At 42.6% G+C, this 26,641-nt stretch overlaps 1 protein-coding gene across 1 annotated transcript; it reads right to left on the bottom strand.

Moving 5' to 3' along the window:
• Positions 1 to 224: 224 nt before the first annotated feature.
• On the bottom strand, positions 225 to 26,641 carry sgsm1b (small G protein signaling modulator 1b). The gene is made up of 25 exons (XM_072658065.1): positions 26,199 to 26,641; positions 26,054 to 26,097; positions 19,905 to 19,980; positions 18,001 to 18,163; positions 17,275 to 17,427; positions 16,826 to 16,893; positions 15,997 to 16,139; positions 15,761 to 15,892; positions 15,519 to 15,643; positions 13,911 to 13,978; positions 13,608 to 13,771; positions 13,374 to 13,500; positions 12,508 to 12,634; positions 11,183 to 11,247; positions 10,947 to 11,092; positions 10,728 to 10,856; positions 10,464 to 10,634; positions 10,086 to 10,157; positions 8,545 to 9,999; positions 7,788 to 7,912; positions 7,594 to 7,676; positions 5,750 to 5,859; positions 5,323 to 5,419; positions 3,559 to 3,726; positions 225 to 3,443 (listed from the first exon to the last, which is right to left on the bottom strand). The coding sequence occupies exons 1-25, from the start codon at positions 26,203 to 26,205 to the stop codon at positions 3,355 to 3,357; spliced, it is 4,107 nt and encodes a 1,368-aa protein (XP_072514166.1). The 5' UTR covers positions 26,206 to 26,641; the 3' UTR covers positions 225 to 3,354.

Raw genomic sequence — 26,641 nt, 5'->3', positions numbered from 1 at the left:
AGGAAGATTGTGTAAAATTAAAAAATAAATAAATTAATTAATTAATTAATTAACTATTAAATAAATTCCATAATGCCCAGAGTGTATATCAAATAATATAATTATATATTCTACTGTAGGTATTGAAAATTTGTTTCAATTTCTCACAGCAATTGTTGTGACTGTATAAGCAACTGATTTTCAAACCAATAAAAGTAAAAGGCAAATAAAAGAAGCACGAAGCATTCACCACAGTTCACATTTATTCCATATTACAATACAGATTATCATTAGTGGCACGACGTTCTGACAATATACTATGTAGTTACACAGATTACAATAAAAATATAGAAGCATAGAATATAATCTTTTCACATAGGCTAGGTTATCTTTCTGTCATGTTTCGGTTTCTCATAAATAAATCGTCACTTCCAAATACAACACTTTTAACATTTCACAAATAATTTCAGTTTTCCATTTCATTTTTTTTCATACTGTGATCTATTTGTTTATGAAGTCTAATGTACACAGAGCAATTAAGAAATGGTAATACGCACAGATATCCATGGGTGAAGGTTAGTGTTGATAACACTGGCACTTGAAACACTTGGTTTGAGTTACAAGATTTTAGCAGATTCCTACAATCACATTGAATCCAGTGCTAAAAGTATGAGACAACCATACAAAATTTTGGTTGCTGGTAGTTCAGAGCATACACACACACACTCGTATTCACACCCACACACACACTCACACTCCTTGCGCAAATGTTATACAATCGTATGTAAAAGTCTGAGCGCCCCGATTACATGTGCAGATTACATGTGGTGCTGATTTCTGAAGTGAAAAGAAGTGAACACAGCAGAGGACATTAAAAATACAATTTTCTGCAGATGTTAATGCCCAGTTACCCATTTGATTAACCTAAACAATAGAGCAAAAATACATAGAAATTGTGGCAAGTGGAATTTGGACATCCTTCTGGATTAACTCTCTAGGCCTTAATTGACTCATTAGGACTTGTACGGAAGGACAAGGACTGTTATACACCAATTGATGATAATTCCAGAGCTCAACACATTCTCCTGCTCTTCGAACATTCAAACCTTTCCTTTTCTCTGACAATGAAGCTACCAGATTCTTACAAGGTAAGGGAACGCTACAAAAAAGCTATCTCCACCGTCCAAAATGTCATTAGGAAATGGCAGTTAAGGGGAGCTGTGGAAGTCAAGGCAAGATCTGGAAGACAAAGAAAACTCTTAGCTAGAGCTTCACATACGCTGGCAAAAAAGGCAAAGCAAATCCTCCTTATATGACAGTTAAAGACTGCAGCAAGGTTAACTGACAGTAGTGGTGGGGCACTGTTCTACTGTGCAGCGTTGCTCGCAACCTTTACCTACAACCTCCTCACAAAAGTAAACAGTAAAGGTGCGCAAAACCACGTCTAGATAAGCCAGAGCCATTTTGGAACCTGGTGCTATAGAGTGATAAAGTTGGTATGGTAATGGTACTCTCTGGCCACACTAAAGGCAGTGTGTGATGAAAATAACCCCTTGGCAGCTAGTGGATGGGTTTCCTACACTATGAAATATCAGCAAAGAAACTGAGGCTTAAAAGAAGATGGCTTCCCAGCTCTGAGGGACCACTACGACCGGGGAGTCACAAGTTCAAATCTGAAATCATGTTGCCATCAGCAGCCGGAGTCCAAGTGAGCACAATTGTGAGCACGAAACCTGTACTCTCTCTGGTTGGGTAGATGGCTCTCTCGCCCCTTATCACTCTTAAAGCGGTGTTGGCCGTCTGTTAGCTGGTGCACTGAAGCCGGGGCCTCGGCATGTAAGTCCTTACCCTTCTAGTGTCAGGAGCATTGCTAGTGCTTGGGGGGATTATGGATAATTACGCAAACGATTCTTACGGTCCTCTGATTTCAACATCTTAAAAAAGCTGGTACATCTTTATCATGCTGTGCAGTAACACTGCTCAAGAATAGGAGGAGTGAGTGAAAATTCCTAAAATGAGAAGAAAAGGACGGCAGCAATGGCTCAGCGTTTAGAGCACCTGGCTATTGGCTATTGATGACAGGGTTGTGGGTTCAATGTCCGAGATCGACAAGCTGCCACTGTTGTTCCCTTGAGCAAGGTCCTTCACCCTCCCTGCTCCCTGGGCGCCACAGCGACAATGTCACTGTGTGTATGTTTGATCACTGCACTGATGGGTTAAATGCCAAATTCCATCTGTGTTCATCACTAATGGTGAATATGGTTGTCTTAGCTGGTCATAAAAAGTGCTTGCCATCTACCAGAAAGGGGTTTCCTAAGAAATTACTTTGTTAACATTTGCAGAACATTGTTTTTTTTAACACCACTTTCTTTCTTTTCACATCATGAATGAATTGGAGGGACGCCGAAACATTTGCACACAACCGTGAATGCTATATGTATACGTCAGCTACATGAACGTATGAACAAGTCTCACATATAATGGCTTCAGTCGACCCACATTCTGATTCTGAGACCTTGTGGTGTTCATCACTCACTGAGCAGAAACAAACTCACGGCACTTGTCCCTAAACAAAGGAACTTAAGGCAAAAAAGACCGATAAAAAATAAACACATCTCCGAGATATATTATAGTTATATTATAGATATATTATAGATTGTTTTGTCTTGTTTTTTTTTGTTTTGTTTTTTTGAGTAAGGTCGTTTCGCTGAGTGAGGTACATAATTGTGTAGCAGCTAAACATGTCACTGAGTGACAAAAGTCACTGGGGGCAGAAAGCTTAAGTAATAAATTACAAAAAAAAATCTCTTCCTATCTCTTTCTATAATACAAGCTCGAGAATACCTGAAAAATAGAAGGATGTGCTAACACAGACTAAGATTTTCCGTGCAAATATCTTGATGCCATGACAGACAAGTAATACTCAACGAATCTGGGTGATGTCTGTTACCAGTGAGCACCCCTCTCAATGTTGTGGTCCATTTCTAATTCGCACAAATGGGAAAGAAAAAAAAATGACCATGACTTTAATATTTTGTGCTTTTCAAAGAATCTGTGTTGGTGGAGACACACCATTTGGTTATTTAGTGTTTCAGTCTACGGCCTTTCCAGTACAAAACTGGACTTTTGTTTCGCCTACCATATCAAACGTTACTACGAATTGTCATTTTACTGGGTGTTATTGCTCTCCAGCATTACATTAGAACTGTTTTGGGCCAACCCTCGCTTTTTTCCTGGCACAGAACTTGTTTCCAGCAAGAGGTCATAAGGAAAATGTACTTCAACAGCTGGGTTTAAATGTATGATATGCAGAAAAAGGGCACAAGCAGTCTTTTTTCATTAGACGGTGGAGAGCAGATGGAGAAAGATGCCAAATCACTTGTTCTCTATGAGGATCTGGACCTTGTGGACCAAGTCTCGGGCCATCACCAGCAGTTTTGGGACGTCGTGTCGCTCAGCCATTTCTGAAATAAAACATTCAAAACATGCTTTTCAAATCTGCCTTCAAAATGAGCAGAATGTGGTTCTAGTATAAATGTAAGACTACAGGTCATAGAACGTACATCAGAGACACCTTACCGTTGAAGAACTTGATAATGTCAGTGAAGTCCATGTTGTTCTCCAGGATGATGTCTCTGTACAGCTCAACCAGGGCAAGGGCAATGAAGAGCACAAAGTGCCCAGAGGAGATGGTGCGGGCAGCCCAGATGGTCTCCCACACGGAGAACACGTCATCATACACCATTTCTTTGGACAGGCACATAAACAACGTAATAGTAAGTACACCCTCAGTGCGAATATTGGAGGCCATTTACAGCTTTAGAAACAGGTAGATACAGGTAGGCAGTTCTCTAATTTCTGGTAACAATAAGCAATGTGTGGCATCAGCATAGCTGTAAAAATCAATTGATGTTGACAATTACATGGCTGAAACTTGTAAAAAAAAATGCAGAAAGAAAGAAAAACAGAGGCTCTTAAATTGAACCCTGTGGAACTCCACAAGAAATACTAAACATTTTTGATGAATTGTGATAAAACAAAAAACTGTCCATTTATTAAATATGATTTGAAGATTAGGATCTTGCAATCAGCTGTCCGCCAGTACGAATGTGGAATATGGCATTCACGTGTATTGTGACTAATAGTTTTGTACCGAAGAAGAGTTTTAAGTTTGCGACGGGGGTGGAAGAATCCCTTCTCTGTGTCCCTTCTCGGGGATGGTGTAGTGGTCCTTCTCTGTGGCAGACCTCACACTAGACTGGTTCATACCATGTGCCCTGCAGCGCCAGATCATCCGCACTGTTTGATGTTCATACCTCTTCATTTACTACTTAGTTTTAATTTTAATATATTTTTTTCACAAAACTAACCAAAAATTCTACAAAGGGATAAAACAAACATCTGGGAAGTATTTTTTTACAGTACCACCTTGCTTACAAGGACATTTTACAAGCAACAAGAAATGATACAGTATTACATAGTGCTTCACACACACCCCATGCATAGTTATTTAATGGGCTAGTTTCATTAATAGGGTAATTAGGATCTATATTTCTTAATATTTTGTAAAAGAATCCATCATTAAAGTCTTTCCATTGCATAAAGTTCACAGACAATTTTATCCATTGTTGATTTTTATTGTTGGAGGATCCTACTGCATCAATTTTCCAGTTATAATAGCTTTTTGACTTGTTGCCAAACATATCCTAAACAAGCATTTATCAGTCGTCCCTACTAACTGAAGACTGGCTTTATTTATAATAGATGGTGGGTATCAAAAGGAGAGTTTTGAACATGACTTTTAATAATTTGCATAGTTGTTGAACTCAACAAAATAATTCCACAGCAACTACTGCTGTAGTTTAATATCAGAATGCGTCACAAATTTCATGTTTTCTCCCCCCAAAAAAACGATGCCACCAGACTCTGCTACAGTGGTTTGAACGTCTTTCACCGCCCATGAAAACTCATGTGTGAAGACCGAAACAGAAGGATTTTGTGCACTAGCACTAAGCCTGAAGTGATTCACTACACCAGAGATGTCTCATCCAATCTCATTCACAAAGGGTCGGTATGGCTGCCGGGTTTCAGTCTAAACAAGCTGGAGCTCACAGAAGACTGAGACCAACTGATTAAACAAGTGGAAACAGGTGTGCTCTCGCCTGGTTGGAATGAAGACCTGCAGCCACACTGGCCATTTGCAGATAAGACTGGACACCCCTCAACTATATGGAACAATGCTGCCTTAGGCATTTTCTGATTTACAGAAAAAAAAGGCTGTTCCAAAGTCAACTCAAGCAGCTACTTGCATAAACAGACCACTGAACATTTCTTATCACTTACCTCTCTTAAAGTCTAGAAGGAACCACCGGTAACAGAAGTAAAAGTGGGTGTAGTCGCCATTCTGCTGCATCAGCTCAAAGAGTTCAGAATCAAGAATCTACAAAATATTAAAAAACATACAATTTTAGTAGCACACATAGGCAGTGGTGGCTCAGTGGTTAGAGCTCTAGCCTATTGATGACAGGGTTGTGGGTTTGATACCCACCTTGAACAAGGCCCTTCACCCTCTCTGCTCCCCGGGAACTGGAGTTGGCTGCCCACTGCTCTGGGTGTGTGTGTGCTCACTGCCTTTAGTTCACTAGTGTGTGTGTGTGTGTGTCACTACCACAGATGGGTCAAATGTGGAGGACAAATACGTGCACTTTTCCCTCTTTTTTTTACCTTTAATAATAAGCTTGCTGACGACATTTGTTTCGTGAAGTCGTACCTGAATGAGGGAACGCATGTTGGCAAAGTGGGTGTCCATTGCTCCTCCGTGTGGAAAATTCTGGTTCATTCTTTTCATGAGTTCTGTAAAGCAGCTAAACGCCATGGCCTCTAACAAAAAGAACAGGAATTGATTAGCAACATTGTGGGCCATAGCAGTTGTCCTTTTCAATAGTGTTTTAGCAAGCCCTAATCAACATGACCTCACTACTTTCTCTCATAGGAATCCCTGATGCTCTCTTATGGGACTTTTCAGTAATACTACAGTATCACTATTAATATATAATATTGCATAATTGGGGTGACCATATTTTGGTTTTCATAATGGCACATACAGGCATCCAATGTGGTTTGGCTTCAAGTAGGCCTAAGTTGTAGGACCATGGCAGTGTGTTTGTATAAGAGTAGGAGGGAGTTAAATATCTCTAAAATCATACAGCCATAATAGTAAACATTAATACATACACATTTACTTAATTTACCAAGACTAATAAATAGCCTAAATAGTCCATATAGTTAAATCATCTTTCATTTCAATGTACGTCTTCAAATCAAATAAGTAAAAAGGCAAAAACTGTTTTAGTGTCACCACCCTGTTACGTTACAAACATACATACAAGCATTAAATAAAAAGGAAAACTTATTTGTGTTTATTTACATCCGGACATGGTGGGAAGCAGTTTGACCAATGGTTGCATGTGTATGCAGGTACATGTAGAGCAATAGTGGCGGTGAGGAGGCGGGGCTTAAATATGCACGCTTAACGCTGTAAAAATCTGCACGCTGAATAGGCAAGCCTGCCACCGGGCAGTTATTTCCAGTCACACTAGACCAGGCTTCTATCTCTATGAATGTGGAGAGACCAAAATACTGGAAACTGAAGGTCAGATAACCGTTTCAAAAATACCCTTAAATTACTGATAAAATCTGACATAAACCTCATGAACAGTTTGTAGCGTTCGGCTCAAAATGGCACAAAAAGATTTTTCGGCTTGCTTTTGTTAGTGTGCTTGCACAGATCTTCACACTGACGCTCACGGCATAACCAATAAGCTGATGATCTCATTTTGTTGAAAAGCAGGACTTTATTTGTTAACAGACGCCATGTTGAGCCTTACAAGAACCTATTCATATTTCGCTGACGTCAAATCAATGCGAAATTCGGATGTTACACAATTTAGACCATTTTTTCACATCATAAAATAACAATACGGCTGAGAAAAGAGGACGTATGGTCACCCTAATTATACTATATGTAAAGAACATGATCTCTCAGAGGTCAAAACTTCCTCAGATATCATGTTATTGTCAGACTTGACATTTTTCCTAAAAAAAAAAAAAAGCAGACTAAGCTGTTTAAGAGCCAAAACCATAACATTTGATTTGCTATCTTCATACTAGGTTACGTTATGTTGACAACTACTTCGTCTTTTATACATGACTGCTGCTACAACATCATTCCTCTGGTAGCTTGCTAGTTAGCAAGCTAAAAACTACACATGCTAGCAACAACAACAAATAAGAAAAGGTAAAGCTTATAGCCAGATAAAGCAAATTCACCATTTATCTACTTACAATATGTTTTGACTTTACAAAAAGGCTTGCATGGCTAGCAAATTAGTTTATTGTGGTTAACTTAAAGAGCTAATGCATATTACTTGTGCTGCTAGTAGCCCCTTAAGTAATACAAGTTTGACAGAATTCATTTCTGTGGTAAGTTAAAGTTAGTGAGGGCACACATTACTCAAACACTGCCCAAGTACTTGGGTTTAAGAGTATACCTAGGTAGACAATGATGATTCCCTTGCTATTACTATGCAATTGAGGAGCTCAGTGTGAACTTACCATCGTCAAGAATAACAAGTAGGGGTGCGAGTAAGTCACACATTCCCTGCACATAGCCGATATCTAGATGCTGCCAAACATAGCTATGAGGAGAAACAAGGCAAAAAGGCAAACGAAACCTTTAGGGACCTTTGTGTTCAATGATATGATAGAAACACACAGCGGCTGTAAAACGCAGGGGTTTTCACATTCACCTGCACATGATGTTGCGCAGTTTCTCCAGATTTGAAGTGGTGAAATACCAGAAGTTTCTGTCACAGCGCTGGACGTCTTTGTCTATACGGTGCAGGTTGAGGGTGTACAGGTCTAACAGCTCTTGCTGTAGAGGAAAAGATACAACTGGGAATTAAGGAAAGACACATAAAGGTCCATGCTGAAAAACACAGCCTGGCCAGTTAGTTGACCAGCATAGGGTATGTTTGAGTTTGATGGTTTGGTTGGTCTTCAAGCATGATCAACCTGACTAAGTTAGACCAATAGTATGATCAAGTGGAAGAGCATGACCAAGCTGGTCCACCAGCATGACCAAGCATGACCAAAATGCAACCATAGTGCAATACAGCTGGTTAACCAGCTAGCTTACCAGCATAGGGTATGGTTTTGTCTGAATGACCAGCTTTTCAACCATCTTGACCATCAAAGATCACCTTAGACTGTCTGAAACCAGCTACCAATTTTCCAGTAGGGGTAGCATTAAGAGTGCTCCCTCAATGGTTGTTACCAGCTCAAAATGGTCACGGTTAAGTTAGATATGCCGTAGGCAATATTATACCCTGTGTGAGAAACACTGCTAACTTGCCGCTAACAAAATACTGAAAAATGTATAACGCTACATTAGCATTATCATCATGACATTCCCTGTTGACCTTTTTGATAGGGGCTGGAACTGCTCTGGACACTGAGTATGTCTGTAATCATATTCCAATTCTGCCCTCGAGTCCATTTACTCACCGAGTAAGTGGTTCCAATGGAAGAAACTGGAGACGCAACATCGTTTTTATGCTCTCCTCCCACTGCTAAAGAATCTGGTTTGGGGAACAAACTCTCCATCTCCGGCTCTTCCTCAGACAGGGCTGATTCGGTGCCCTCTGGGCTAGTGTTTAGTCCTGTCTCCATGCAGAGCTCCAGAGCGGGCATACCCACTGCAACCTTTTCTGGTGGGATTGACAGAGCCAAGGGAGGGCCCATCGCAACAGGAGCCTTGGTCAGGATGTCCTCTGCGGGCATATAAACCAAAGCGGCCGTTATTTCCTCCATTTCCAGAGCAGACGGAGAGTCATCAGACATATCTGGTGAGTGCTTTGATAAAGACATAATGGAAACACAGCTGTCAGGTGCAGCTTCGGTCATTTGTTTGATCAATGCCTTGCACCGGCTCTGATCAGAGTCCCATTTCATAACACTTTGTGGAGCTGGCTTCTCAGCGTCAGACAGATTGTTCATTAGCAACTCCATGTGTGGCATTTTAGAGCAAGGTTGAGCAGGCTGTGTTTCATTTTCAGAAAGCTCCACGCAACGTCTACTTGTCAACTCAGACGTCGTGAGGTTTTCAACCTCATCAAGGCTTTTTGTGTCTGTGGTCTTTCCATCATCCACAGAATACTGTTTAGTCAGTGGCCTATGGTGATCACATTTAGCAGGTGCCTGATTGTCACCCTCCGTTTCTAAATCTACGACAGTCTCAGCGTTTTCCTGTGCCCCAGTCATCACTTGCGAGTCCCTGATTCCCTCTAAGGCTTTTGCCATCTCTTCAGCAGAAGCCCCCGATGATTGAATTCCTTGCTCGTGTTTCTCGCTGTCGTCTGAAGGTTTTGTGTTCTCTGTTTCAAGGCTCTCAAGACACTCATTCTGCTGTCCTTCAGCTAATGTGCTTTCTACACTTTCAGAAACATTCCTCTCAGATGTTTCACTTAAATCCATCTTCTCTGTCTGAGACTTCAAGGACCCGTCTGTCCTGCTAAGTTCTTTGGCATCGGCATTCTCTACATTCTGATTTCCCTGAGCTTCGATCGTCTTGTCTTCTAAACTGAGGTCCCCTGTAATTGTCTTCACAGGATCTTCCTTTCCTGCTCCCAGAACCAATGAGCCTGGTTCCGTTGGCTCTTCTTTCATCTTGTTTTCGTGGCTAGAGCTGGTTGGAGGTTCTACTGTGATTTTAGAAGTAACCGCTGATGGCTCTGGTGCCAGGATTTTGGTTCCAGACTCTTGCGTGGAAGCATCCTCTGTGCTTGGAGAGCAGTCTGAGAGTCCAGATGTGACAGAGAAATTGCGAGAGGATGGATGTCCCGAGTCTGGAGAACTGGTGCAGTTTGGAAGGGTACCATTTGGGATTTTGGGCTGTGGCTTCTCATCTTTTGGCTTAGGTTCAGATTCAATTGGGTCAACCTCGTCGACAGACCCAAACACCTGCAGAAAGTCAAAGTGAGAAGTGAGAAATAGGCCAATGCCAGCTATCCTAGTGAGAACCTTGCAGTTTGTTTGTTGGTGCTCACCTGAGTGCTACTGTTTGAGTCACTTTGAGAACAGGCATGGCTTTGTTTCTCTGAGCTGCTGCTCTGGGAAGACTAGATAGAAAAATATTGACAAGCAGGCTTTATTATTTTATTAATTCAGACATTTATTCTGGTCCTGGGGATCTACCACCCTTAAGAGTTCTGGTCCATCACTCCTGCCTCTAATAATCAGGTGCCCCAGAAGGCCTTCATTACCTGGATAAGATTGGAGCTCAACTCTGCAGGGTGGTAAATCATCATGACCAGATTTGTAACTCCACTAAGCAGCGCTAGACTGAACAATCAACGGGTTTATGTTTAACTAACTAGCCAGCATCAGCCAGATGTCTCTGTCTTGTCCATGGCAGGGTCTCTTACATCAGTGCTGATAGTGGAGTCCTGCCGTAGATCTCGGTCCACACTGGCACCAGAGGCACACTTGGCAAGGGCAGCAGCGTGCTGCTCCTTCTCACGTTGCTTCACAATGGCCTCACAGCCCAGCCACTCGCTCATAGTTTGCTCATAACAGGCTCGGACCTGCTCATCCACCTGTACAGAATGTACCACGGTCAAAACACTGCAAGTTTTATCCCCTAAAAACACATGTCTCGTTCTTTCAGTCAAAACCGCCCCCCCCCATACCTCCTTTCTCTCACTGAGAGTCATAGTGAAGTGATAGTGGCCAAGCAGGAAAGGCCAAACCTCTTTGCGCAGGGTGGGGTCTACACCACCATAGTACACCAACCGGAGAAGGTCTGCTTCTTCATACGCCTTCCAGGGAGAGAGCAAATGAAAGGTTATCTGTTTAGAGGCTAACCCCACAACTATTCTGTCGTTCCAGGTTTGTCTGGCTCCACTTACAGAACTGTCCTTAAGAAACGCCTTCCACACTTCCGCAGAGAGTCCTCCTTTGGCATTATAGGGCATATCAGGCTCGATGATGGTGGGGTTGACAAGAGCCGACAGGTGTGTACGGACTGTGGACAGGTGACGGCAGTAGGCCAGCCCTTAATGGCAGAAACACCAACAAACAGAAGTAAGAAACACAAGCTTTTTGTACGTGACCTAGACTTTTAGGACTAAAAAAAGTTACATACAGCCATAGAAAGCACGAGAAATGATCTGGTACTTCATGGTCTCGCAGAGCAACTTCAGAGGCGCCCTGCAGAAGATGACAGATTTTCAGTATTTTTTTAGGGTATTTATGAGGGTATTTATCCATTTTGTTTGTAAAGTAAGAAAACAACTGATCATAAAAAATGTATCATTTTTAGGGCTGGCATAAATCATTTAAACTCTATTAAGTGTATTTAGTATTTCACAACCACATTAAATTTCCATTAGGCCATTAAAAAAAGATTATAGCAGTCATGCATCGTAAAGTCATGCCAGGCATCTACTACAACTCATCAGGGTGCACTGTAAATAATAATTTGTATACCAAGGAGGCACTGAGATTATTAAACATATCACTTTAGGCTAGGTCTGCTAGCATCACACAGAACACAATGTGATATCTTCACGGCCGATTTCAGTTCTTTTGCACCATCACCGCCATACTCTATTAATTAGGGGAGTAACATACACAAAAGTCATGGTTCGATTTACCACAGTGGTTTGATACAAGTATAGTACAACGGAGGGAAAAAAATAGAAAAAACATAGGGCTAACCCAGGTTTCTTTTCATTTAATTTGAACAGATAGTTGGGCAAGTTAGTTTGTCAGATCTAGTGCCAGACAGCCCCCCCAAGGCAGTTAATACAGCCTGTAGTGAGTTAATTAAGTAGTGAAGTGTAAACATTAGCATGTTTAATGCAATCAAAAATACTGATACATGGTCATTGTCCAATCCAACACAATTTCATGAGTTGAAATAAGATGTTAAAAGTTGGGGTTTCAGTGAAATACTTTTGTTCACTAATTGTTTCAGAAAAATTTAAGTGAAATCCAGCATCTTAGTCCATCTCTCTCTCTCTACACGTGACAGCGACAGAGACGAGAGAGAATGCAGGAGGTTTGTGGGGGAGGGGGCAAACAAGACTACAGTTACCATTGCGATACTCCCAAACCACTACAGTTCCCACAATACCATGTAAATCTAATGACTTACAGCTGAAGGTTTCTAAGTGACATGTGTGCTTGTGAAATTACTCTATGTACCGCAATAGCGCACCATGCGTATCGTGTATTCTCTGTGCGACTGCTTGCACCAAACCGTGACCCCTGTACCATGACAGTTCGATAAAAATGCAAGTGCCATTACATCCTAACTATTAATACACGTTTGGCGGCTACTGTACTTATTTTGAACTGCTGCAAAGTAAAAGTAACTTTCAGGTATTCGGGTACTTGTTTGGAAACACCAACCTGTGCCATGCTGCCTGGGCTAGCCCTGATCATTTGTTTATGTGCCGTACTTGCCTGTCATGATTGCACCCATTGGGAAGTCCGCCGTCAGATGAACCATTCTGAGAGCAGGAGGAACAGGAAGACTTTCTTGGAGTGGGCTGCCACATGCTCATGCTCTGGTCCATCAGCTCTGGGCCAACTGCATCATGACGAGAGCATCCTAAATATTACCACCTGGTTCATTGCCGTCAGCACCACCACCACCACCACCACCCCCATCATCACCATCACTACCACCATCATTCTAACCCAGATAGCAGACGATTCTGAGACGATTCTAAATATGGCCCAGTTAGGGTTATTTATGCCAACTATTGTGGGCCAAAACTGGCCTAGCTGTAGCAGCCACATTTAACCTTCGTCATGCCATTTGAACTCTGGCAACCTGCCCTGTGCAACGCTTAAACAGCACTTCTATTTTGGTCTAAAACTTGCCCACGTTTAGCCAGCTGTGGCAGAGTTCCAGCTTCCAGATTCAGAGAATGCTATTGCGGTCATTTCAATGCAGTATGTGGGGCTCAATGAAAGTGTCCATGTGGGTCATTGCTCGTGTGCTATCTGGGAAGTGTCGGCTCTAAAGAATGAAAAGGTCACTAAGGTGAAAATTCAACAGGGACAGACCAAAATCAGAGACTAGGTTCTCTCTCTCTCTCCCCCCAAAACAGAGCGAACCATGGATGGTGCACAAATGGAGATGCAGAGGTATGAGGGGATGATGCTGTGGCACCATCATAACCTAAAGAAACAGAAAGGATGTTCACATGACAGGGTAGAAGGTACAGACTAGATGGGGAAGAGGAGCATAGGTCACGGTGACAGACCACATGCGACACTAGTACAGGACCCAGTACAGCTTCACAGTACAGGACCCAACATACCAAACTCCTGACTGCCTGGATATATTATCCGAAACACATAATCCGTTGCCTCGTCGTCATCCTTGTCGGAAAAGGACTCACAGGAGCCGTGAGGGCTCCTTTTCCGTAATTTGGGGAAAACCTTTCCCTGTTCAAAACAAGAAAAATCATCATTTAACAAGTGGTTATGTCTCATGCTTATAAGCAGCACTCTGCTCTCCTAGACGGTGCACAACACAAAGCCAAGAGACGCACCTTTCCCCTTTGAGACCACAGGGGAGGATCAAGCTGGCCGTGTGGAAGGAGCCCTGTCTCTAGACAGGTGAGGAACTGCAGCAGGTGACCTCCTTTTGGAAAGCGGAACGGTGGCCTCTGGATCCCATCCTGGCTCACCAAGACCACAGTGCCACCACTGTCCACTGCAAATACAAGACATTCTGCGATGCATGAACAGTGACAGAAGCAGTGTCAGAATGCTGATGGATTCCATTAAATCAAATAAGGACCTGAAACAGCGGAAAGTAAATGGAATTTCCCAGGGATTTCTGGAACTTCTACCTTGTTGATGACAGTGCAAGTAGACAATTTCCTCTAGACGAATGGTCATCGCATAATCCCAGTACACACTAAGGAAAGAGTGGGTAAGTAATAGGCATACTTTGAACTAACAGCAGTCAACAATGATGCAATAATGGCATATCCTCTCATATCTGTTTTTTTGAACAAAAGTCAGAGCCCACTTTTTCTTTATTAAAATTTTAATTCTCAAGTTAAAAAGGAAAGATTGGGTATAATTAATTGAAAATGACTAAATATAATAACAAAGACTTCTGTATTTAGTGTGTCCAACCTTTACATTTATTACAGTCTCTATACTCTTTTGTACAAGAATATATATCTATAAAAATAATAATAATGTATATGTTATAAAATATATAAAAATACATGCTTAAAGACATGCTTATATACAAACACAAATAAAATAAAGAAATAAATAATAAATTTGTGGGGGTTATAACAATATATTCTGTTAATTGACACTAACATGTGTAAAGAGTGCAGCAATAAGACATATCAAGGTTTTTCCAGGAATTCGTTACTATCACTCGTTATACACCAGTTACACACCCAGTAGCTAGCATTAAACACAGTACATAGTACACACCCATAAACCAACAATTCTAAAACTAGCAGAGCTCAAAGCCCCACTGTGACTAAGGGAAGATTGCGATATTGATGTAAATCTTTCTGCTAACCCCCTAACTATATATATAATCTACTGAAGTTTAATAAATTACAGCATATCCCTAAATAATCCATTGTGTAAATGTTTGGGGGGCTGCAGTTTTTCTATCTACCCAGAATTCATGGTCTAGCTACAATTGTAGCAAAAGATAAAGGACATCATTTGTTGTTGTTGTAAAATTTTGTGTTACCACTCCTAATGAAGCAAAGGAGAACAGTTCTAAGTGTTCATCAGCAACGTTGGAACGCATCGCCAGATATTAAAAAGTTTAGGACAATCCCAGAACATGTGAATTAGAGTGGCTTGATTTTGCTCACGGAAGTTACATGTTGTATTCCATTGTTTTTTTTAGAAAACCTTCATTACACACCTTCAAAGTTCACACGTAAAAGCTGCAGAGTGCTCTGCTTCACAAACACATTCAATGATGTTGAGGTCTGGACACCCACTCGAGTGGCCAGTCCATTGTCCTGAGAACACCAACAGCTTTTTTGATTTATTTAAATTAAAGGCTTTCTTGCTTAGCTCCACATCCTTCTTGATCAGATCCACAGCATTAAGTTTTCTCACAGTGGAGGGATGGAAACAGCACCTGCAGATGTTCTAAGATCTGAAGCAAGAGCAGAGCTTCATTGCCTCCTCTGTCTCAAAGAAGAAAGCTTCTTAGGGACGGTTTTAGTGGTCTACTAGGTCTTGCATGGCTGTTAGGGGTCTCATTTGTATACTGTTTTCACTTATTGATCTTCCACTTTTACATTCCTTAGTGAAGGGACTTATTTTATATGAAATCTTTTCAAAAATACCCCCTGAAAAATATATAATAAGTTGTATTTACTGTCTGTTTGGAGTGTAAACGATAAGTAAAAGGGACTTTATTACAATATGTATTGGAATTTTAGTTGAGATGTTGGCCATCCTACCTCTTCTCATAGTCCAATTCCCCCATGTTGCCGTTCATCAACTGGTTTGGTGTCCATTTCAATGTCATAAGGTCAGCAGTCTGATGGAGAGAGAGGTACCCTGGGATAGCCTCCATGTCATCTGTCTACAGGAACAGAGAAGAACTACAGTAAGATTCACTTTTGTGAGTTCAGGCCTCCTAATCAAGGTTCAACAAGGTCATATAATAGCAGTCCTGCAGTCATATCAAAAGATCACATACTGGCTGGACCAGGACGTTGTTCTTGCCAAACAGCAACGTGGCTCTGGAGTTCTGATGGAGAGACTCCACATAGTCCCTGGCCCACAGAGAGGGCCTGTCGTCCATACTGCCGCTCGACTGTCTCTTCTGGATCTACAGAAACAAGCGGGCACGGATTGCAGTGAGCTGCTTATCTCAATTGAACACTTTCTGCACTTTGAATCCACATGCTAAAGCAGAGACCCGGTGATACTAACAAGAGCAGGGCGCTTGGTGGGGGAATCCTGCCGACAATGGCCACTGTGGATGCGGTGCCTCTGCACCAGCTCATCAGCTGAGGGATCCGTCCAAAAGTGGTTGGCTGTCTTTGCCTTAGTGTACTCCAGAGCGCAGGGGCCAACTGGAAAAGTCAAGGTGTGACAAATACGTGGTTAAAGGTGAAAGAAAAATAAATTGGGATTGAGTGGGGTACACTCACTAGGCTAAAAGCTAACCCTAGCCAACTGGCTTTGCCATCTCTTCAGTTAGCTAATTGCACAGTGCAGGATGGGATATCAACACTACCTGGTAAAACTTATCATTACATGTAACAGTGCTAAAAGCTAAGCTTTGCTATGCTGTGCTATGCTATGTGATGCTAAATTACGCTATGTGGCCTCACTGTAAACCAGCCAATCAAAGCAGAGCTCATTACATAATTAATTCTGTTTTAAATAAGGATAGCCAATCAGAACTCCCAATGTGGTACTGCCAGTCGACCCACCCATTCATAATTCCCCCTAGCCATAGCTATGCTCCTGCCACTAGGAGGGTAAGGCCTTAACACACATCTCCTTCAATAAATGCGAAGCCAACCACAGCCTCTTTTTTTTTTAAACTGCCGCCGATGCAGCACTGCTGGGCAGCCGACACATATTGTGCTCTCTCAGACTCTGGACGCAGATGGCAAAGCTGCAAAGGTCCCTTGCTTTTAACACATCTGTTAAATTTTAGTAAGCATACTAGTAATATGCAAATTACATATCTATTATTAGAATTTACTACACTATGTAATTACATGTGCTTAATGGATCATAATAGGCTTACCCAATAGAGATGCAAGGATTGGACCATCAACGGGATCCCTCAGCAAAGCTTCCCTCTCATAGAATTTACTGCAACAAAATATAAAAGTAATCAATGCAGCAGCAGTGCATTGATAATGTATCATTGTTGATAAGTATATAGGCTATAACAAAAACATCTCAACTCTAATGGACATATATCTGACTAATATCTGTCAATTTTAAGATTTGTCAGCTTTTTTTATAGATGTCTTATTGTATTTGAAGATAATCAGACTTTTTCAAAGGAACAATGCTTGAAACAAGCAATATTTGCCAACAGATTAAGAAAATTACAGTAGAAAAAAATAACTGTGATTTAGAAAAACAGAAAAATCAAATCTCAAAATCAAACCTTCCACATCTCCACTAGATTTAACTTGACTTTCACTTGCCAAGGTATCCTTGCAGAAGTAATTGTAGATGCTCTACCTGCTGTTCTCCACCAAATACAGAACTATCTTGTCCAGAACTTTCTCTGTCAGCGCTGTGCGGATCCACAGGTGCTTGATGGCCTGGGGCGAGAGGTTGGAAACCCGCGACTGCTTTCGGATACTCTCCTGGCTCGTCTGAGACTGCCTGGAGCTGTGTAATTGGACACCATGTAAACATCCTCAAAAGCCACGATGCAGAGTACAGAGCAACTGAACAGCCTAGATCTCATTTCACATGCATTGAGTGGTGCCTTAAGCCTACACTCGTCAGATGTACAGTTGTGTGCACAGGTTTTTTTAGGTGACTAAGGACATTATTTAGTTTTTTTACTGTCAAAAAACTCCAGATCTAATTAGAACAGATGCAGGTAAATACAAATACAATAAAAACTGACAAGTATTTCTCATTCTGAAGAAAGTAGGTAAGATCTTGTGAGCTAGTCTGAAGAACAAAGCTTGGTTCCAGGTTTCTCCTGGACACTTCCGGCCAGCACAGCGTGGATGTGTTCAATTACATCAGCAGCAGCAGCAGCTCACCTGATTTAACCTCATTAAGCTCTGATTTACCAAACCAGGTGTTGGATGAGAACTCTAAATAATACTAAACTCCATGAGGAGAACTTTGGAGATGTTCTAATGAACACAGTGAGGGAGAACCACGACTTTCTGTAGGAATGTTATTAGTAAATAAAGTACTGCATTTCAGCCAGTGTGTGGACCTCACTTGTTTTCGATGATCTGTTCCAGCTCCTGCACCTTCTTACACAGGTCGTCAGCAGGAGTAAAGACTTTTCCCACCTTCGCGAAGAGCGCTGCCAGCTTGTTACTGCGCAGAAAGCCCGCCGCCCGCCTCTTCAGGCCGTGCAACACACAGGCCTCCACCACAGCTGAGACAACAACAGACAACATCAAATAAGAATCAGGTCTCCAGGACCAGGGCTGGTAGCCACTGTGCCATGGCACTGTATGTCTGACGTAACACTTTTGTGCAGTTTTCTGTACCATAACAACCTCTCTTAATCCCTTAAAGCAGCATTATGTAGCAACTGTACCTTAACATAGCTTATATATATAGTTGTAATAGGGAGAATACCCTCTCTTTCTTTGGGACGCTGGACTTGGTGAAGCGGGTAGGACAATGCTCTCAAGAACTGCATAACGCGGCGTAACCTGAGTCATATTTGTGTAAAATGCTGTAGTACTACTCTACCTCCTCGGCCCACATGCTTCCTTCATCTCCTGTTTCTCACAGCTTGTCCAGAAATGCATGTGTAAAGTGTGTTTGAGGTGGCTTAAGGCACAAATTCCACTTCCTAACTGGAGGGGGAGCCCAAAATTTAATATTTAACAATTCTATATTATACAAATACATTTTTTTTACCCCACCCACTTCTCACTAATGAGCACTCGAACGTAGCATAACATGCATTTTTAAAATGAGAGGGCACTGTTACTGTACCTTTAAAGCAGCAGTATGCAAGAACTGGTGTTTCTTGCTCCTCAGCTCCCTTTACAGTGGGGAAGTGTAATTCACACTTTGAGCCACTCCTAAAGGGCTTGCTTTATACACACACATTTCTGGTCAAGCTAAGAGATACAGAGCCAGCACTGAAAGTGAAAGAATGGGTTAAATGCGGAGGACACATTTCGCTGTACAGTGTACAGTGACAAATACGTGCACCTTTTTTTCATGAGTGTTGTCCTGCCAGTTCACCAAAGTTACATAGTGCAGTTAGCAGCGTGTCGCGCCCGTGGCAGCAACAATTGAGACACAGTCAGTGGAGCATCAGCATGATTTTAAAGCTGTTATTTTAATGTACACATGCTACATAATGTTGCTTAAAGACTCAACTACTTGTAAATCTCTACTGGGCCTCATTCACAATGTGGCGTATGGCTTCGATATGAATACACAGAGCTAAAGAGGGCTTGAGAGGAAATGGTAGGTTTTGAAACTTGAACATTTACCATGTTTATACAGCTTGTTTTTTTCCAGGATATGGGGTATGATAAAGGTTGCACAGCATGTTCAAATATACCCTATAAAAATACACAAGCACCTAACTAGCACACTGCTGACCTTACTGAACAACACAGTTTAGACTGTTGCTTCTCTCTCTCTCTCTCTCTCTCTCTCTCTCTCTCTCTTCATCTCTCTCCCTCTGATCTTGTCAGGAGCAGATTGGTAGGTGGAGGTGGCAGAGCTTGACATTTCATATTGTTGACACACACAGATATGATCTCAGCCTTCGGTCAAAGCAGTGAATGTCAATGGTCATTAACCGCCATTACAGTGTTGTCGGCATACCTTCACCACCCACTGACCATATCGGCACAGAATCCACTCCACGTCTGCCAGCGTATGAGTTTCATTTATCCTAAACGCTTCCCACCACAGTGCGGTATTATATCACTTTCTTAATAAGCAAAAAAAATAAAGATTCAGAATTAGCTCAATGTGGTCGGTTGCGGTGTAAAAATACCCTTTAAGCAAATGTTAAAGAGTGAGTCACGTCCTGCACAACATACTATGTCTCATACAGTAAGTGAATGCCCACTCGCCGACCATTCATTCAAAGCTCATTCAAAATGTAGAGCGATGAGGAGTCAAAGAGGTGACGGACTTACCGCAGAAAGATATGATGTGGCTGCTGTCTTCGTGTACGAATTTACGAGTTACCGCCTCCTCCATAATCTGTTTCACCTAAAAAGCCACACAGGAGGGAATCTTTCAAACGTTTCACAAACCACATAGGACTCTATATTACGGGCTAGATAAAAATTCTAGCGCTTATCAGACTATCTCAATCTGTTACATCTATAGCACGTCACAGCAGGCAATCATTTGAACTCATTCCCCTTGAATTTACAGAAAAAGCTGAAAACCTGTTGTCTCAAAACACACAATAGAAGCAATGGGCAGATGCTGAAGCAACTACCCATTATCTTCTATCACAAATGTGCTTCAAGGTAATGGGTTTTCTGTACACATATTATGCTACAGACAGTCCACATGGGGGTCAGCATAAGAGAAGCTGGAGTACACCTTTAAAGACCTGGTACAGACGACTAGAGCAAGTTAATTTTCCTGCTCAAATGTGGCAAATGTGACAAACGTGGACAAAAAAAGAGGCATGACGGTGGAATCTAGCCTGTGAGGTAGGTGTGTGTATGGATCATCACTTCCACTATGCATTATACGGGTTGAGGTCCTTGCTGGCAGTGAGTCATACATGATGAAGCCCAGGCAGAGGCTGAGGCTTAAATCCCAAGCCCCCACAGCACTGAATGAAGTGTGTGTAGTCTCCCGATTAACTACAGAGGTAGAAATCCATTTGCAGGCTCTCAGCATCGGAAAGTGATGCTGAATTAATCAGTACGATAATGACTGGATGGTAAGTGTGACTGACTGGAGGGGGTGAATGCTGAAAAAAATACCACTTGAGAAAATCCTCAAGAAGGAAAATCACTGCCAATAGTGCTTCTTTTTGAGCCTACTTCCAGTTACTTACACTGGGAGACTCTGTTTAGCGTTACAGAGCTATCATATAGACTCACCAAGCACTTTATTAGGGGGCTGTCCACTTATTCATGCATGTAGGTATCTAATTAGCTAACCATGTGGCTTCAGGTAATGTTCACATCAACCATCTGAACCAGATGTCCAAGGAGTTTCTTTCTTTCTTTTTTAAATAATTTTTATTTGTCTAATTCTTCCCTTTTCCCCACCCAATTTGTTACTGCTAATTAACCCACCCGTTCTCAGCTCCCTGTAGCACTAGCAATAAGGATCCTACATACTACTCTGCTCCGGCACATGCAAAGCCAGCCACCGCCTCTTTTATAACTGCCACTGAGGCAGCATTACCAGGCAGCCGCCACACTCGGAGGGCCGTGTCCCTTAGCTCCACCACAGCAGCTAACAGAGGCCTGTGCCAGCCAACGTCGCTGTAAGAGTGATGAGAGGAGCCAAAAGCACGGCCAACTGTGCTCTCTCCGCCTCCGGACACTGATGGCAAAGGAGCGTGGCTCAGGCTGAGAACTCGCGACCCTGTTCCATTGTGGTCTGAAGAGTTTGTAAAGCTACCTCACAGAAAGCCATCTCATGAAATGTTAGAAATATGGTGTCTGATGCCTGAAACCAAAGTACCCACACCCTTTATTTTAGCTGGAGATACAAAATACACAACTTTTGAGGGGAGAAAACCTACTTGTAGAACTAAAGTCAGAATCTGTCATTAACGTTCCTAATTCCATGCCTGCTTGTAAGTGATTAGGGTGAGCCGTTGGTGTTGTTCTTACGCTTGTTACTGATACCCTTTTCTACATAGTCTAAGTGGCCCACTCTTGAGGCCAGTGCTGGGACGTTATAGGCCTCAGCTTTTGCTCTACTGCTAGGTGTCATCACATCGTAAAGGCAGCGTTTTCCATTGCAAGTCTCAGGATTCCAGCACAGTCAGTGAGAGTGCATGCGATGTAGCTCAAAATATGAAGCTCCAGTCAAACTTCAAATGGACTCATGAAGGATATGAAGGTTATCTAACTACATAAACAGCAGGCAATTACAGAGGGTTCACTCAGAGACTTTTAGTCATCAGAAAACCAACAAAAATGACAGACACTGAAACTGTCCCCAATGATTAGAGCGTATTAAAATGCTGACCGCTGGCCGATACAGATCTGATCTTATCTTGGTGTTCATACAAAGAATACAGCCCCACAGCTTAGGTCAGATGTGCTGTTATTAAACACTAGTAAACACCAGTAAAATCACAGTTGCTATAATTGATATCAACTTTTTTTTAATTACTGCTTCAAACTTAATAGTGCATTTATTATCTTAAGCCCATTTCACACCAGATGCGGTAACCATGCCACATTACATGCCACACCGCACCACGTGCAATATGCTCCTATATTATTCAACATAGCCCTTCACACCCACTGCATTACTAATGCTCACGAGAAGTGCAAAACTACGCTCCGGGCCTATTTCTGGCACGTTCTGCCCCCTGGCATTCTAACAGTTTATAGGCAGAAAGAGTACAAATTGCAGTGTTTTGCAGTGTTATATGTGCAGTATTATTGCTAAATGTGCAATGTAGACCAGTAAACACCTCAGTAAACAGCTAGCTAGCTACTTTGGACTCGGATTTGGATATTAAGCTATTTTGTCATGTTCCACAACAAAAACCTGTTGGCCACTTCAGATTTTAACCAAAGAGCTACGAAACGCAACACATGCTACGCTCAAATTTAGCTCAAATTTCGTCGACATAAAGTTTATTTCAGCAATCAACGGACAATAAAGCCATACGGCTGCTTTCTGATCATGGGAAAATACAAACCGCAGCCTCTAGCTTTATAACCCAGTCTAAAAGGACCAATCTGACCACTCAGCTCGCAGTTCCTTTTAAACCCTGCATTCAAACCATACTCTGATCCAATGGCTGTTGCTGTTTGTCGATTGCTTATGTGTAATAACTGTTTTGTCGTGTAGTGATTTATTTAACTGGGGTCATACTGAGGTTTAAAAATCACTTCTACAAGTGAGCCCTGGCCAAGACTGAGCCAGCTGTCATTTGCTTTATTTTAGCATTTGTGCATTAAATGGTAAAAAATTGCTAACTAACTTGTTAGCTAAATAACAAATTTAACGGCTGTTCTGTGTACTGCTGGTTGTTGCAGTGTTACATCAGAGCTCTGCATCTGAAGTAAGCTGAAGTTTCATCCAAACTTTCTGTTCCACCTTGCTGCCTGCCTCAGTGGGGAACTTCCTTTTCAAAAACTACCTTAAATATTCATTAGTGATCTTTATGGTGAATAAAACAATAAAAGAGCTTTACTTGAACTGATTATTGAGGTGACATTACCAGTTAGCAGCCAAAACAAAGCGGAAATTGGCTTTTTATTATAACTCTCCATTCCACCTTAAATAGTGCAGCAGTTAAAGCTTACATTCTTTGGTACGCTGTAACAGCAGAACATAACTGCTGCATCATTTAAGGTGGAGCAGAAAATTTGAATAAGATCACAACATCAGCCTTGTTTTGGCTGCTAACTGGTAACCTCACTGCCCTACTGTTTGCTATATTTTCTTTGATTCACCGAAGTAAGGTCACAAATGATTGAAAATTAGGATAGTTTTCAAGTTCCTCCTGCAGCTGGGGCTACTGTCTGTTAGCTAATGGTGCCTAGGGGACACCACAGGGCCCTCTGCTACAACAAAAGCAAGGGCCAGAAGCTAATTGGGCCTTAAAAACCAATAAACTGTTGGTTGGATCACTCTTGGGACATTACTAGTTCTCAGGTAGTTGTACTGAATAGTCCAGTTCATCAATTTGCTCTCTACTGTGCTCTGTGATCTGTACAAAAATGCTTGGATCAGGCCAGCTGACCAGATTTTGGAAACAATATGATAATATGGAAAGACCTAACTCACTCAGAATGAGCGGTCATTACTGGGCCACAAATGCCAGGAGCTTCAGTCACTGCTAAACTTGCCAGCGTTTCAATAGGAGCTGTGACAAAAATGCCCTCTGCACTTAAAACTATGGGACAGATGTTGGTGAAAACACATTCAGTGAGTGTGATGCTTGTTCATCAGTGTGAAACACAGAAATGTTCCTCAGGTGACTGAGGACATCAGTGCGGGATGTGATCTGCTGACTGTCAGCAGGCACAGCCTGTTCGCAACTACATGGAGAGGGATATTACTGTGGGACTGCAGTGCAGAAACCTCTGATTGCAAAGATGTACAACCAGTCGAGAGTGTAGTGGTGTCAAAACGCCAGAGGAACTGCTCTACAGAGAAGTGGAATGTGGTCAGAAGTGCCACCATGTTCTCCACTGTGAGGACAGTATAGGCCTAAATGCTTGACCCCTACAGTAAGTGGGTCTGTGGGTGTCTAAATGTGCCTAAATGCTGAAAGTTCCAAGATGTCCCTTAACTTGCCAAGGCCAAAGCCCCTTAACATCCTGTTAGTGATCATGATTGGCTACAGCTGCTGGCTTCTCTGTGCCCACACATAAAAAAGCACTCATTGGTCTGACCAATACACAAAGTGCAATAGGACAGCCCAACGACTTTAGTGCAGACATGATAAGGATGACCATGGATTTATGCCAGGAATGTCTCTTGGCCATCTGTTATTGATGGGTGTAGTCCACCAACCACCAAGGCACAAGCCTGCCATGAACTGGAAGCTGCAGTCAAGCAAATGTTAAATGGTAATGGACTTAGAGTAGTAGCATCATGCTCTGGGCTTGAATTGCTGCATGTGGAACTGGTTCATTGCACAAAGTGGATGGAAAAATGAAGAAGGAGGACTACCTCAGAATTCTTCAGCATCTTCAGCCTCAGACCATCAGCTCGAATACGGATGAACACAATTCTACCTGGAGTTCCAACAAGACAATGACCTCAAACATTCATCCAAAGTGGTTGTCAGCTGGATAAATCAGGCTAACATTAAGTTTTTGGAATGGCCTTTCCAAAGTCCAGACTTCAGCACTATTGAAAATGTTGAGAGTGCCATAAAGTAATTGAACTCCAACCACCAATTCTGTCAAACGGTGTGGTCAAATTTCCAACCAGAATTCCGCCAGAAGCTTACTCATGGATACCAAAAGCATCCATAACATCCATGTCCATGATTAGTACATCTAAACTTCACTGGCTTCCTGTAGCTGCTTCCTCTATCAGATTCAAAACCCTGACTCTGGCCTACAAAGCCAAGAACGGACCAGCCCCTCCATACTAGAGGTAAACGGTCAAAAGCTGATCTGCACCAAAAGCCCTTCCAGCTTCAAATACGGCTCGGCTCGACCCGCCATCCCTTAAGATCCACGGAGGACAAGCGTCCAGGCTTTTTTCTGTTCTGACACTGAAGTGGTGGAACGAACTTCCCCTGGGTGTCCGAACAGCTTGCTGTCTTCAAACCCAGACTAAAGACCCTCCTCCTCTGAGAGTACTTGGGTGAAGAATACTATGGTCTCTTTATCGACCTTTATTGATTGTACTCTATTCAAACTAGCTGAGGTTATTCTTGTGTAAATAGCGAAGCACTTTTGTAAGTCGCTCTGGATAAGAGCGTCTGCTAAATACCGTAAATGTAAACTTCTGTCCACTACTGTAGTAGGATACAGAGGGTGGGGGTTAGGCTGATTCTAAGTGCCTGTGATTGACAGGGGTCCTAAAATATATATTAACTGAGTTGTGGGGCCTAGTGTGATATATTTGAATAGGGCCCAAAATCTCTAGCAGCACCCCTGGTGAGATATACTAGCTTACATATTTACTACTTTCATCATTTACTTGTCAAACAATCCAGCGTGACAAGCTACCCCATATGGCCCTGATGGGGCAAGTTGTCATCACAAGTGTCATCACAGCCTCGACTGGACCGTCGGTATAACTCCACACTAAAACGAGATGTGAAGATGCACTGAATGCAAAGTGTGTGTCTGAGACTTCATTATCCGCCCCCTGATCAACCTCCCACCCCACTGTAAACAAGCAGCACTATACTGCTGCCCACCGCTTGCTGTAAGTACACAGGTACAGTGTTTAAAGACGAATCTGCTCAAGCCCATTTGGGACTGGGCATCAGAAGCTGAATCATGAATGATGAGCACTGATCAAAAGCATGCACTCCAGCCACCAACTGCAGGTCCAAACACTGATGCGCATCTGATGTCAGGATGCAAATGAACCCCATGGAGGCATGTTGACTCGCTCGTTCTCGCCTGGCTGAGCCCATGCAGCATTTGCCCACCTCCTTCTTTACGCTGCGCAGCAACCTCTGCCTCGTCTCTGCCTCTACAAGGTAAACACAAGCACATCTTCGTCATGAAGGCCCTCCACAGCGTCCCCATAATGACCGCTGGACACGCTAGCCCCTGAAGCCCACCGCGTCTTACCTCCCATTTTGTCGATCCCAGTCGTCGTCGTCGTGCGCAACGTGACGGTCAGTGCTCCTTGTCGTTCCTGCTCTTCTTCCTCACCACCTCCTTCTCCTCCTCCTCCTCCTCCTTCTCCTCGGATTTCCGCGCTGGAAATGGACGCAGGATCGGTCACACACACACACACACACACACAGGCAGGCAGGAGCCTTGGAATTGTCACCGTGAGTCAGTGCTGCGCATTTCCCAGGGTGGGGCAACAACGCGCGCTCTAGGTGACGGGTTTTTTCTTTACAAAGGGCACATCAGTCGCCTACCGAGCCCACCCCTTGCACGACCACCACCAACACCTGCAGAGACCTCAGTCTGCTTCAGATGGTGATGATTTCTATGAGAGCTCTCGTTCGTCACGAGGCTGAACTTGACTTCCTATTCGCCAGCGTCTTGATCGAACGGCCTCG

The sequence above is a fragment of the Salminus brasiliensis genome, chromosome 16 (assembly GCF_030463535.1).
Source record: "Salminus brasiliensis chromosome 16, fSalBra1.hap2, whole genome shotgun sequence".
In the NCBI taxonomy this organism is placed as follows: domain Eukaryota; kingdom Metazoa; phylum Chordata; class Actinopteri; order Characiformes; family Bryconidae; genus Salminus; species Salminus brasiliensis.
This window is presented reverse-complemented; position numbering and strand designations above follow the sequence as displayed.